Below are 14,889 nucleotides of genomic sequence, written 5' to 3'. Positions count from 1 at the left end.
AGAAATCAGTCTTTACTAGAGTCCAAAAGGCAAACAAAAACAGACAGGAAAAAAGGCACAAAACAAAAATCCCATAAATAGACGAAGTCCAAACAAAGTCATGGAGCCAAACACAGCAAAGCAAGAAGCAGCACCACTGACAACAAAGACAATCTGGCAAAGACATGTGGAGCTGGTGGGGGTATAAATACACAGGGAAGGCAAGGAGGGTAATCGGGGGCAGGTGAGTAAGTGGCCTCAGGTGTGGTTGATGAGAGGCAGGAAAACACAGGAAACTGAAAAGACACAAGAGATAGAGTTACAAAATAAAACAGGAAATGACATTATGAAAACCAGAATGTTACAACAACAATAAAACAGTCGTTATAACAAGTCATATTACAAACTTTAAAAATTGATTTTTAATTTTTTTTTTAGCTTGCAGGCCAAATCAGCCTTATGGTGGGCCAACTTTGGTCTGCGGGCCCCACTTTGGGCATCCCTGATCTAAATGATCAAACATGCACTACAGAGACCAGATGAGTCTGATTTTTACTTTCAGTAACTGGATGATTTGACACAGATTGTTTCATGTTTTTTCATCTTAACCAAAGTTTTCTGAACAAATTCTTTTTGCCTCTGTTGTTGTTTTGTCTCCAGATTCACTCCAGTCCTGGTGTTTTCTATTCTAGTCCTGGTTTTTGTGTTACTTACCTTACTCCAGGACTTCATTGTCTCAGACTAACTGAGTCTAATTTAAGCAACGTTCATGAAAGCCAAAGTTTAATTAGTACTAGTCTCAGTGGATGCACACGTTGGTTGCTTGTTTCAAGCGGTATCACGGCGTCCACTTTCAATGTTTTTAAAGTCCCAGTGAAACAAGAACAACCTCTGAGCTGCAACCTACACATTTAAAATGACAATTTTTTTTTTTATTATCTATAAAAACCAGAGCTCAACTCCAGACGTGCAAATGTTCCACCAAAACAGGTTCCCCTCAACATTATTTTGCAGCAGCTCCGTTGCTGCTTCCTAGGCTCAGCGTTTTTAATTGGTGTAAAGAAATGCCAGATCTTTCTCCAGTGCTGAGCGCTGTGGAGAGAGGTCTGGATATGTGAGACTATACTAGTACAGATTAAGACGTACTCCTGGATTAATCACAGCCCTGTCTGTGAAAATCACCCTGATTTAAATTTATGTGGAAATTCATCCATGAGTCAAAGTGGTCATTTGAGTCAAGTTTGAAGAAATTCCTTGAAGGCGTTCTCGAGGTATCACGTTCATAAGAATGGTGTGGACGGACAGAGATCATGATGTCACCAGCCAGAGTCGGTCCCTGAGTCCTGTACAGCAGCTGCCCACTGCTCCTAATAGTAGAATGGATTAAATGCAGAGAAAGAATTTGACTGTATATTTGTACTCTGTATGATTATATGATCAGAATAAAGTTGGCCTTTATGACCTTTATAAAAACATTTTTCAAAATGTGTGAATCACAGAAGGGGCGGCACGGTGGTGCAGTGGTTAGCACTGCTGCCTCACAGCAAGAAGGTCCTGAGTTCGATCCCCCAGCTCCCCGGCTGGGGCAGGGCCTTTCTGTGTGGAGTTTGCATGTTCTCCCCATGTCTGCGTTGCTTCTCTCCGGGCTCCTCAGCTTCCTCCCACAGTCCAAAGACATGCATGCTAGGTTAATTGGTGACTCTAAATTGCCCGTAGGTATGAATGTGAATGTGAGTGTGAGTGGTTGTCTGTCTATGTGTCTGCGATGACCTGGCGACTTGTCCAGGGTGTACCCCGCCTCTCGCCCAATGACAGCTGGGACAGGCTCCAGCAGCCCCGCGACCCTTACGGACTAAGCGGTTACAGAAAATGAATGAATGAATGAATCACAGACGTCCTTCAGACTACAATCATGAATGTTGACAAAAAAGTTCAGGCTGATGGGTCCAGTAGTACGTGACATTAGACTGCTGACCTCACACACACACACACTGAATAAAATAAAACTGAATCTTCTCCTGGTGTTAGCTGAACAGTTTCCACAGTTAAATATAATTTGTAAAAGCACAATAAGAAAAACTGTTTAACCTGATTAACTGTGATCTTAAAATACGTCTGAACAAACATGAGACGTAACCAAATATAATATGAGAGAGGAGAAATCTGACTACTGACTAAACTGCTGATAAACTGGTGTTTGAGTTATTGTGGTGGTCTGTAAATGTGTTAACTGACTTTCTTTCTAACCTGATGACTCTGCATGTGAACACACTGATTGATTTTGTCTTTCAGGGGCAACTGTCATCAAAGTGAGCGAAGGGAGTGAAGCTGTTTTACCCTGTTTCATCAAACCTGAGAAGAACATCGAACGAGATGCCTTTGAGTGGAAGAAAAATCGTCAGATGGTGTTCTTGTATAAGAACGGGAGTCATTCCAATAACGGCCTTCCAGGTCAAGATGAGCAGTTCAAAGGACGAGTATCTCATTTTCCTGAACAACTGCAGTTCAGTGACGCCTCCATAAGGATCAGAAATACAAAGGAGTCTGACAGTGGAACCTACATCTGTGATTTTTCACCTGATGAGTCAAACAGAAAGAGATTCACCATTAAACTTGTTGTTGGTGAGTTCTTCCATGAAACAGTTATAAAGTCACCTGTTCATTTCACAGACAGACTGGTTCAAGTGTCCCAGATGGACTCAAGTTAAATTCTCATCCAATAATCAGAACAACACATCTGGACGAGGCCCTGCCCCGAGGACGAGGGCTGCAGATGAGCTTCAGCTAGAAGACACATAAACATTAAATCTGTTGAATTTATTTTTCCTGTCTGACAGCGTTTATCTGTTTCAACTGTTAAACAAACAAACAGATAAACTGATGGATCATTTATGGACCAAAATAACAAATCAATGATGAAAATAATAATTAGTTGCAGCCCAAGTCAAGATGCCAGAATTTAAAACTTCAATGCAGTATTATAAAAAACAATACTAGATATCTCTTTTGACACCACAGCAAAAAGAAAAAATCCCTTGGTACATATTTTTTTCTTCTTATAAAAAATATAGTATCAAAAAAGTCACTGAACACTGTCTGGTTTTACTGAAAGACAAATTTCAACCAGGAAAATAAAGACTAAACTGAACTGTGGTCATGAATGAGCATTTAGGTCATTTTTTATAGCTTTGATACTATCAAATATTATTAGAATTGTATTGATTTTAAACATGCCGTATTGAGAAAGTATTGATTATCAGGTATTTTTGATAACCTTATGTGGGAAAGTTCATGTTTCCTCAGCATGTTTCTGTGTCACAGCGATTAGTAGCAAGAAAACAGGAAGTGAGTGAACTCAGTTCAGCAGCTACTTCCTGAGAATTCTTTTTCAACTTGATACTGAATTTTAAATTTAGTGTGAGGGGTGTAACTGACAGGAAACCAAATGAAGGACTTGCAGTGAACCCTCCCTTCAACTGAAGACGGGTTTGTCTGTGAAAACGACGTCCTCATCAGAGTGGAGGCAGAGTTTGTCTCCTCACAGTGTTCAGACTGCTCTCACTGCAGATTCACACCAAAGATAAACTAAAGCTTCAATTCATGTTTAAAGAGGCAGGTTTAACTTCTGCTCAGTCCTGTTTGTGAGGGAGCAGCGACTGTGTGGAATATCTAAATCAGAAAATTGTGGTGGTCTGTAAATGTGTTAACTGACTTTCTTTCTAACCTGATGACTCTGCATGTGAACACACTGATTGTTTTTGTCTTTCAGTTTCAGCTGTCATCAAAGTGAGAGAAGGAAGTGAAGCTGATTTACCCTGTTTCATCAGACCCAAGAAGAACATCGAACGAGACGTCTTTGACTGGAAGAAAGATGATGAGAAGGAAGTGTTCTTTCATGAGGAAGGCTTTCATTCCAATAGCGGCCGTGATGGTCAAGACGAGCAGTTCAGAGGACGAGTATCTCATTTTCCTGAACAACTGCAGTTCGGTGATGCCTCCATAAGGATCAACAATACAAGGGTGTCTGACCGTGGAACCTACAGCTGTCATTTTCCTCGTCTTCAGCCAGAAGAACAAATCTTCTACATTGAACTTGTTGTTGGTGAGTTCTTCCATTAAACAGTTATAAAGTCACCTGTTCATTTCACAGACAGACTGGTTCAAGTGTCCCAGATGGACTTAAGTTAAATTTCCTGAGAGAGTCAGTGTTTGGTTTGTCCTGTTTGTCCATTCTGGGCTCCTGTAGAAACATGGTGGTTCAACATGGCGGCCTTCATAGAAGAGGACCTGCTCCCTCTGTAGATATAAACAGCTCATTCTAAGGAAACAAAAACACAACTATTTTTATTTTCAGGTGATTATACACTAATGAAAATATACTTACGAATATTATATTCAATTTCTGTCATATACACAAAAAAATCTTTAAATATGAAACTACAGCCAGCAGACAGTTAGCTTAGCTTAGCATAAAGACTGGAAACAAACCTGGTTCTGTCCAAAAGTAACAAAAAGCTCCTACCAGCACCACTGAAGCTCACTAATTATTTTAATATCTGGTTTGTTAAATCCACACAAAAACAACTCTGATGATGAAAGTTCAATATTTTGTGTGTCTCTGTCCTGGACAAGGTGTGTCCAAAGTCTGAGACAGTGGGCCCGCCCTCAGACAAATCTTGGAAATAGACACCCCCCAATTACTTCCTTAGTTTCAATCAATTATTTGATGTCTGTTGGATCAAGATTATGTTATTTGATCGCAGAGACTCTAACAGTTGAACCAAGATCATCCAATACTGCAGTTTTCCATAACTACAGACACACTGAATACAAACAGCAACTCCAAAAACATTCAGACACTGTGTAAAACATAAATAAAAACATAATGCATTGACTTGTTAATTCTTTGTATTGACTACAGTCCAAAGACAAAATATTTTATGTTCAAACTGATTAACTTTGTTTTGTTAATATAAACTCATTCTGAATTTAATGTCTGTAACATGTTTCAAAAAGTTAATGCAGAGGCAACAAAAGACAGTGAAGCTGTAGAAAACTGAACAAGGAAAAAAACGTTCAACAGGTAAACAGGTGAGTTGGTAACAGGTGACAGGATCATGATTGGGTATTAAAGGGGCGTCCTGGAAAGACTCAGCTGTTCACAAGCATGGATGGAGTGAGATTCACCACTTTGTGAAAAACTGAAAACAGTCCAACAGTTTCAGAACATTTCTCAACAAAAAACTGCAGGAATTTATAGATTTCATCATCTACAATCCATAATATCATTAAAAGATTCAGAGAGTCCAGAGAAATCTCTGAAAACCAACACTGACTGTCTGTGACCTTTGACCCCTCAGGCAGCACTGCATTAAAAACTGCATTAAAAACCCTCATCATTGTATAAAGGATACTACATGGACTCAGGAACACTTTGGAAAACCATTGTCAGTAAACACAGTTTGTCTCTGCATCTACAAATGAAAGTTAAGACTCTACCATGAAAAGAGAAAGACATATATCAACAACATCCAGAAACACTGCAGACTTCTCTGGACCTGAACGCATCTGAGATGAACAGTACAGTAAAAATTCACCAATACTGTTTCTCTGAACTGTCTCTTTAAACAAGTCACACACATCTAGGTGACTCTGTGATCTCCTTTTGATAAATAATGTAATATCAAAGTAATTTCACTTTCATTCATTGAACCTCTGCTGGATCTGTTTGGACCCCCTGGGGAGGCCCACCTCCCACTTTGAAAACTTCTGTCTCAGACTGTTTCTTGGCACTGAGTGTTTACCAGGCAGTTTAACAGGTTAAACAGATGAGATATAACATGTTAATTAGTTTTACATGAGTTTTACTGATACTGACAGGTGGATTTTTTTTGTTCAGCAGACACAGACTTGTTTCCCTGTTTCCAGTTGTTGTGCTAAGCTAAGCTAACTGAGTCTAGTTTTATATTTAACGTACAGATAAGAGAGTGATATCAATTTCCTCATCTGACTCTCTATCATGAAATGAATAAGTATAAATCCCATCATGTCTATTCTGAGTCCTGCATGTGAGTTGTTATAAATCTGGTTTCATATGTGAGAACTTCCAGCTGGTTTAGAAAGTTCTGAGTTAACAAGAGAAGTTGATGATCAGCTTTGTGAGTCTCCACAACAACAGTGTTAGTCGTAGTAAAGCCAGATAACTCAAAGATGTCCTGATTATCTGAACTTACTTCTTGAGACAGGCCTCTAATGGATCTGTGTTACAGATATTGATCATGATTGATCGTCTTCTGGAGGCAGTTGTATCGTTCAGGATCAGTGGATTGGTGACTCTCTCACAGCAGGGTAGTAAGGAGGCTCTGACAGATGTGTTTTCTGACTCTTTGACTGTAACCCATCCAGGACCGACACAAACCAGTCTCATGTGTAAATGTGCTGCCAACTTCAGATAGTTTGTCAAATCTGAGACGTCTTTTAAATCAGTCTAATAAATAGTCACATGTTTCAGTTTTTCTCAGTGTGACAAGTTGCTGATATCTGACGCGATTATGTTGTTTTTCCTTTCAGTTTGTAGTATCATAAAAGACCGATGGGAGGAAAAAATCAGAGGTGAGTCCTGACATACAGTATTTAACTTGATATATATAGATTTTCTCTGAAAAACACTCTAATTTTTAAACAGTGAAAACGTGGAGTTCATATACAGGTAAGAGCTTTTTTGTCATTGCAAGGGGTACAATGAAATGTCGTTTGGCAACATCTCTTGTAGCAGCTACAATGTCCTGGTCACAAAATATAATATAATGTAATATAAATAGTAAAAATAAGTAAGTAAAATAAAGTGCAGTTATAATATTTACAACAGATACAGACTGTAATAGTCTGTATCAAGAGTGCAAGACAGTCAGTCAGTAGTCAGTGGGGGGGGGGGGGGGTCATGGTTCCTGCAGCAGTCTCTTCACAGCCATGGGGAAGAAGCTGTGTCAGTCTGTTGGTGTGGGCTCTCATGACTCTGAGTCTGCCACAGGGAAGGCTGGTGAATAGAGAGTGTCCTGGGTGGGCGGTGTCATCCCGGATCTTTCTGGCTCGTCGGAGGAGACTGCTGGAGTAGATCTCCTCTAGGCATGGAAGTGGGCAGCCAATAATCCTCTGAGCCGTCTTGATGACCCGCTGCAGTTGTTTCTTTTCAGATGCAGTGCAGCTGGCATCCCACACCGTACATCCATAGGTGAGGACACTCTCTATTGTGCAGTGGTAGAAGTTTTTCAGCAGGGGTGGAGGGAGTTTGTTCCTCCTCAGCGTTCTCAGAAAAAAGAGACACTGCTGGGCCTTTTTGATGATGTGGGTGGTGTTCACAGTCCAGCCCAGGTGCTCCGAGATGTGCAGGCCAAGAAACTTAAAGCTGGTGACCCGTTCCACTTCCTCCCCACTGATGCTCAGGCCTGAGTGCAGTGTGGTCCTCGACTTCCGGAAGTCAATGATGACTTTTTTTGTCTTCTTGGAGTTGAGGTTGAGGTGGTTGTCACTGCACCAGGCCACCAGTACTTGGACCTCCTCCCCGTATGGTGCCTCGTCACCGTAACTGATGAGCCCCACGACGGTTGTGTCATCCGCAGATTTGATGAGGGTGTTGGAGCCATGAGTAGCGACGCAGTCATGAGTGTTCAGTGTGTACGGGACTGGACTCAGCACACAGCCCTGGGGAACACCAGTATTGAGGACGATGGTGGAGGATGTGGAGGTGCCCATTCTGACATGCTGGGGTCTGTTAGTCAGGAAGTCCTTGATCCACAGACAGAGGGAGATTCCAAGTTGTAGTGACTGCAGTTTGTTGATGAGTCGGCTGGGGCTGATGGAGTTAAAGGCTGCGCTGAAGTCAACAAACAGCATCCTGATATATGTGTTGGGGCTTTCAATGTGGCTGAGAGTGGTGTGGAGGGCGATGGAGATGGCGTCGTCTGTGGATCTGTTGGACCTGTAGGCGAACTGATGTAGGTCAAATCCAGGTGGGATGTGGGCCTTGACATGCTGTAACACCAGTCTCTCCATACATTTCATGATCACCAGTGTCAGGGCCACAGGCCGGTCATCATTTCAACCCTGTGATGGCAGAGGATTTAGGCACAGGGATTATGGTGGCAGTTTTCAGGCAGGTGGGGACTGTGGCTTGCTGCAGTGAATGGTAAAAGATGTTAGTGAATACTGCAGCAAGCTGATGAGCACGATTTCAGCACCCTCCCTGGTACTCCATCCTGGTGCTTTCTTGGTGTCGATGCCACGCAGGACTCGCAGTACCTGGTGTTGTTGGATGGTGGGGGGCTGGTCATGCTCTGATGATGTCAGCTGTGTGTCCTCTGCCTGTCTGTTGTCCCCTTCATAGCGGGAAAAAAAGGTGTTAAGCTGGTTTGGGAGAGAAGTATCGGGGGGAAGGGGTGTTGTGGCATTGTTTGTAGTCCGTAATATTCTGTATGCCTTTCCACATGGAGAGGGGGTTGTTCTCCTTGAAGTTTGCCTCTATCTGCTCTCTGTACTTTGTTTTAGCAGCCTTGATGCCTCTGTTCAGGTCCGCTCTAGCCTTCCTGTAGGCTTCCCTGTCCCCTGTCCTCAGTGCTCACCTGTTTCCTTGATGTTACCTTGTCCATGCAGACACTGATGTATGATAGTACAGAGGAGGTGTGGAGCTCAATGTCTGGGTCTTCAAAGAGCTCCCATATGGTGTCCTCAAAACAGTCCTGCAAGGATAATGTGGCCTCAGTCAGCACTGCACTAGCTTGTACTGTGGCTTAGACCTGCAGATGAGGGGCTTGTAAGCTGGTGTCAGGAACAGGGAAAGATGGTCTGAGTGTCTGAGGTGGGGGGAGGGTCGGCTTTTGTAGGCTGTAGAAAGTTGGTAAAGACCTGGTCTAGTGTTCAGCCCTTCCTTGTTTGAATGTCAACATTCTTGTAGAATCTGGGGAGCACATTCTTTAAGTTGGTGTGATTCTTCTTCTTAAAATTTGCTGTATGTTCTATGCTCACATAGATTAGGTATTATTCACAGTGTCCTCTGTACATGTCTGTTTCCCTCGGGTTGGGGCAGGTGGGTGGGTGGGGAGTGGGATATGTTATTTTATATTTTCATAAATTAATTTCAGGAACCATGGTGTACATTTATGTATATTTCTCTGTTTACAGTTGCCACTTCTGGAATTGTTGAAATGTACACTTACTATGGAACACAACACAATAATAAAAAGATAATCCCCAAAAAAAAGAAAATATTAAATTTGGTATGATTAAAGTCTCCAGCCACGATGAAGAAGCCCTCTGGCTGTTTGTTTTGTTGCCTGGTGATGCTGTCATGCAGCCTGCTCATGGCTACGTTAGCATTAGCTCGCAGATGGATATACACGGCAATTACAAACACCTGGGTTATTTCTCTGGGCAAAAATAAAATGGTCTGCACCTCAACATTAGAAACTCCAGGTCTGGGCAGCAGTGTCTCTCAATAACAGCAGTGTCCGTGCACCAACTGTTGTTAATATAGACGCACACACCTCCTCCTCTCCTCTTAAGGCAGAAATATACTTGCTTTTAACTACGCGTTCACATACACACCCCTACGCATTCCTACGCTTCATGGCTGCCTCATGTATCCTGCTTCCATTTGGAGCGATGGTTGTGCGCGTCCTCAGAAATTAACGCTAAACATACGCAAATGCATGGTTAAACAGCAAGTATATCTCCGGCATTACCGGACTCCAATGTGCGGTCCGACCAGAAGATTGTACGTCCTGCTAGCTCCACAGCTAGGTCCGGGATGTTTTCATGCAGCCAGGTCTCTGTTATCACCATAATGCAGCTGTCTATCTGGTTGTTAACGTCCCATAGTTTAATCTCATCCATCTTATTAACTAGAGAGCAGACACTGGCGAGAAAGACACTTGGAACCGCTGGTTTATGCAGAGTTGCGGTTAGCCTAGCTCTGATGCTGGCTCGTTTGCCTCGTTTTTGGCGTCTTTCACAGCGCAGCCGTTGCCTCCTTTCTGTCTGTACTTGCCAACGTATCCCCTCCGGGAACGAGTCGAACCCTTCTGCCAGCCGGTCCAGTGTTATTTCAGGCTGATAAGTTCGGCTCGGGTGTAAGTCTTTTTCAATGTGAAGCTGAAGAGCACCAGGTCGCTGCATCTACACGTGCCGCCGCCATTTTTTTTTTTTTTAATGCAGTTTTTAACAAATAGTCATCAGTAATGAAGATATAAAGGTAAAGGTAAATAATAGAATAACTAGAGCATCATATTAAGTTAATAAAACTAAACCACTTACCACATATTTTATCTTTAATGATTCTTTGACGTGTAGAAAACCAACAAACTACATCCACTCAGTTACCAGTTAATGAGGTTCACCTGTCAACAGCTCTGTAATAAATCCTACTGTCATCAAGTTATAATGTTGTTTTTGGTTAAAACTATTTAAGAGAGGTGTTGATTCATATTTATGGTCATTTTGGAGGCTGTAGTTTGAAGTGCTGATAAATTGTTATTAATAATAATTTATTTATGTTCACCTCTTCAAAAGTTATAAAAAGTTCTAAATGTTACAAAGTGCTGTAGATGAAACAGCAAAGCAAAAAAAGGAATATTTAAACAAAAATTCAGTTAGAAAAGCAAGTATTTCAACAGGCAGATGAATGAGTAACAACAAAAATAAAATAAATATAAAAGCATCTGAATCAGGAGTAGAATGAATTAAAAGCAACTTTATACAAATGTGTGTTTATATGTTGTGTTGTTGTGTGTTTGTGTTTGTTTCACTCACTTATCACTTAATTTGTTGTAAAAAATAAAGTACACTCTAATGAAATCTCTCACAAGCTTTTAATACAAGGAGTTACACACCCTCAAAGACCCTAACTTTTATATTTTAGGACACTTTTGTTTATTACAACAAGCAAAAAACTTCATGATTTATGTTAAAGACAATGTTTCTTCCACCATATTTAGAAGATTTGTCCAAACCTCAGTCACATTACAACATGTGATTGAGACATGTACTTTTCTGTTTCTCTCTGTTCCTGTTTTTTCTCTTAAACATGCTGTAATCCACATACAAGAGATGTGATGAAGGAAAAACATCACAATATAACATGTAAAATGTCCCTGTTTGTTCTCTGTGTTCACAGGTGCATCTCTAAAACCACACATCACAATATTTGATCAATCAAGATATGAAGCAAAGCTTCAGTGTGACGTTCAACGTGTTTCTCCAAAACCTAAAGTTGAGTGGCAGGACGGTTCTGGAAACATCCTTCCTGCTAAAGAACCACAGGTCACAGAGAGACGAGGCAGCTACTACATCATCCTCAACACGACTGTGACTGAGACTGGCGACTATCGCTGTGTCGTCACACAGGAGGAAATCTGCCATCAGATTTCTGCAGTGACCTTTGTGTTCATCCATGGTGAGATTCTTCCTATTAGTAATTTTATTCTAAAATTAAATTTATAAAAATGTGACACTGGTTCATCAATCAACAGTCAAAATCACAGGATCAAATAAACCACATTAATGTTTCTGTTCAATCTGATCAAGAGACCAAAATTATCACCAACCACCAAACAAATGCAGATAAAATATTAAAGTAACTGACAGATTTGTTTCACTCATCAGTTAAAAACACAACATTAATCTATTGAGTTTCTGGTAAAATCTGAATATTCACTAAATATTTAGCCGGTGGACAAAAAGTAAATTTTGGATCCTGGTCTGAACGCAGCTTTCAGGAACATGAACATCATGAATCATTTCATCAGTTTTGTGCAGCGTGACACAAGTTATTCCATATTGTAACATAAAAAGCAGATTGTTAGGTTCAGAGTTTGGCCAGGACCCCAGACGCAGAGAGCGAGATAAAAGCAGTTTTCAAAGAGTTTATTGTTTCACAAAAGAGCAAAAAACAACGGAAGGCGAGGGCAGGTGCTGGACGCGGTCGGCTGGCTGGCGCAGCGGGGTCGACAGGAGGGGAACCGTGCTGGCGTAGGTTCAGGAGCACGAGTGCTGCACCCACGGTCGGAAGAGGAACTGAAGGCTGCACAAAAACACTGTTGATTAGAATCACGAAGGAAAAAACACCAAAGATCCACTAGAAAGCTTGCTGCGCTACATTACCGACAACGACTGAATAGTCCGGCACAGGAGTGGAGACTAGGCCAAGCTCATATACCCGGGGAAGTGCACTGATGAGAGCCAGGTGCGTCTCATTATGCTGAGCCAGCCAATGACCGCCGCCGCTGCCACACACACTGCCCTGGAAGGAAAGGGGAGGGGGGAAAAAGGGAAACAAGGAAACCCGAAACACCAAAAACACCAAAACAAATCCAAAAAACTCAACAACCATGACATTACCCCCCCCTCAACGGACGCCACCCGGCGGCCTGCCAGGCTTGCCAGGAAAGTCCCTGTAAAAGTCATTAATAAGGTCCGGATCCAGAATAAAAGAACGGGACACCCATGACCGTTCTTCTGGACCATACCCCTCCCAGTCCACCAAAAACTGGTATCCCCGGCCCCGTCTGCGGACGTCCAGCAACCGCCGGACAGTGTAGGCCGGGTGGTCATCAATGAGCCGGGGGGGCGGAGGGGGTTCGGCCGGAGGGCACAGAGCACTGGTGGACACAGGCTTCAACAGGGAAACGTGAAAGGCCGGGTGAACATTAAGGGCTGCGGGCAATTTGAGTCTCATCACACAGGGATTGATTACCTTTTCTATTTCAAAAGGGCCGATGTACCTGGGGGCTAGCTTCCTGCTCTCCGTCTGCAGAGGGAGGTCGCGTGAGGAAAGCCACACCTTTTGACCCGGCTGATAGTGGGGGGCAGGAGCGCGACGTCTGTCCGCCAATCGTTGATTGCGAGCCGCAGTCCGCGTGAGAGCCGCCCTTGCCTCCCGCCAGACCCGCCGTGCCCGCCGGAGGTGCTCCTGGACGGACGGAACTGCCACTTCGGTCTCCTGGATGGGGAAGAGGGGAGGTTGGAAACCCACAGAGGCCATAAAGGGGGACATACCTGTGGCTGAGCTGACCAGAGAGTTGTGGGCGTATTCCACCCAGGGAAGATGGGTGGACCAGGAGGCGGGATGTCTAGCGGTGACGCACCGGAGAGCTGACTCGAGGTCCTGGTTGGCCCGCTCCGTCTGGCCGTTGGTTTGGGGGTGGTATCCAGACGAGAGGCTGGCTGAAGCTCCCAGAGCCTGGCAGAAGGCCCTCCAGACCTGGGAGGAGAACTGGGGACCCCGGTCCGAAACTATGTCCTGAGGTATACCATGAAGTCTGAACACATGTTGGACGAGGAGGTTGGCCGTCTCTAGGGCTGAGGGGAGTTTGGGCAGAGGAACAAAATGCACAGCTTTGGAAAAACGATCAATAATGGTAAGGATTACTGTGTTACCCTCTGACGGTGGGAGTCCAGTGACGAAGTCCACTGCAACATGAGACCAAGGGCGATGGGGGATGGGCAGTGGACGTAGGAGGCCAGCAGGAGTCTGGTGGGAGGATTTGTTGCGGGCACAGACGGAGCAGGCGGAAACATACTCCTTGGTGTCAGACGTTATGGAGGGCCACCAGAAACTGCGTCGGAGCAAGGAGAGGGTGCGATGAAACCCAGGATGACAGGCGACTTTGGAAGCATGTCCCCACTGGAGCACAGGAGTTCTGGCGGCGGGTGGAACAAACATCCGGTTGGGAGGGCAGCTCTCGGGAATGGGTTGATCTTGTTGAGCCTCCTGCACGACTTGCTCAATCTCCCACCTGGCCGCCCCCACCACGCAGGAGGAAGGGAGGATGGTCTCCACAGGTGTGTCTTCCACCGGTGGAGTAAACTGTCTGGATAAGGCGTCGGGCTTAACATTCCTGGAACCAGGGCGGTAGGTGAGGGAGAACCGGAACCGACCCAAGAACAGGGCCCACCGAGCCTGCCGGGAGTTTAGTCGACGTGCAGACCGTAGATAGGAGAGGTTCTTGTGGTCAGTCCATACCGTAAAAGGGTGCGTGGAACCTTCCAACCAATGCCTCCACTCCTGGAGAGCCAAGACCACAGCAAGGAGCTCCCTGTTGCCCACGTCGTAATTTTTCTCTGCTGGGGTGAGCCGACGAGAGAAGAAGGCACAGGGGTGCATTTTGTGGTCAACAGGGGAGCGTTGCGAGAGGACAGCCCCTACCCCAGAGTCAGAGGCGTCGACTTCGACCACGAACGGTAATGCAGGATCTGGATGGGAAAGCACAGGTGCAGAGGTAAACAGGCACTTTAATCGGTCGAAGGCAGCATCGGCTGCCTGCGACCACACAAAGGGGAGCTTGGAGGAGGTCAATTGAGTGAGTGGGGCCGCTACTTGGCTGTAATTGCGAATGAACCTCCTGTAAAAATTTGCAAACCCCAAAAACCTCTGGAGGTGTTTTCTGGTGGCGGGGACAGGCCACTCGGCCACCGCTTGAACTTTGGCCGGATCCGCCTTCAGCTGTCCCCTTTCCACCACGAACCCCAAAAAACTGACAGATGTGACATGGAATTCGCATTTCTCTGCTTTCACAAAGAGTCTATTCTCTAATAGTCTTCTTAAAACCAGCTTTACATGCTGGACATGTTCATCAAGGTCTCTGGAAAAAATCAAGATGTCGTCTAAATAAACAAACACGAACCTATTAAGCATGTCCCTTAAAACGTCATTGATCAAAGCCTGGAAAACAGCTGGTGCATTGGTCAGACCAAAGGGCATAACCAGGTACTCGAAATGTCCCAGGGGGGTGTTGAACGCCGTTTTCCACTCATCTCCTTCCTTAATCCTGATGAGGTGGTAGGCGTTACGGAGATCTAGCTTGGAGAAAATGGTTGCTTGGTGCAAGGGGCCAAAAGCGGAATCAATCAGAGGGAGTG

At 44.1% G+C, this 14,889-nt stretch overlaps 1 protein-coding gene and 1 long non-coding RNA gene across 2 annotated transcripts in view; one reads left to right on the top strand and one right to left on the bottom strand.

Moving 5' to 3' along the window:
- LOC146332302 (butyrophilin-like protein 2) overlaps positions 1-14,889 on the top strand; it is a 43,642-nt gene that overhangs the window by 1,857 nt on the left and 26,896 nt on the right. The window contains exons 2-5 of the mRNA XM_084741279.1: positions 2,272-2,601; positions 3,749-4,081; positions 6,550-6,591; positions 11,147-11,425. Coding sequence (XP_084597405.1) covers positions 2,272-2,601; positions 3,749-4,081; positions 6,550-6,591; positions 11,147-11,425 — 984 coding nt within the window. The remainder of the gene's footprint in view (positions 1-2,271; positions 2,602-3,748; positions 4,082-6,549; positions 6,592-11,146; positions 11,426-14,889) is intronic.
- LOC146332303 (uncharacterized) lies at positions 11,881-12,564 on the bottom strand. The gene is made up of 2 exons (XR_014772236.1): positions 12,133-12,564; positions 11,881-12,052 (listed from the first exon to the last, which is right to left on the bottom strand). It is a non-coding gene; the product is annotated as an uncharacterized LOC146332303 (long non-coding RNA).

Source organism: Lutjanus erythropterus, chromosome 2 (genome assembly GCF_056507025.1).
Source record: "Lutjanus erythropterus isolate fLutEry1 chromosome 2, fLutEry1.hap2, whole genome shotgun sequence".
Taxonomy (NCBI): Eukaryota; Metazoa; Chordata; class Actinopteri; order Lutjaniformes; family Lutjanidae; genus Lutjanus; species Lutjanus erythropterus.
This window is presented reverse-complemented; position numbering and strand designations above follow the sequence as displayed.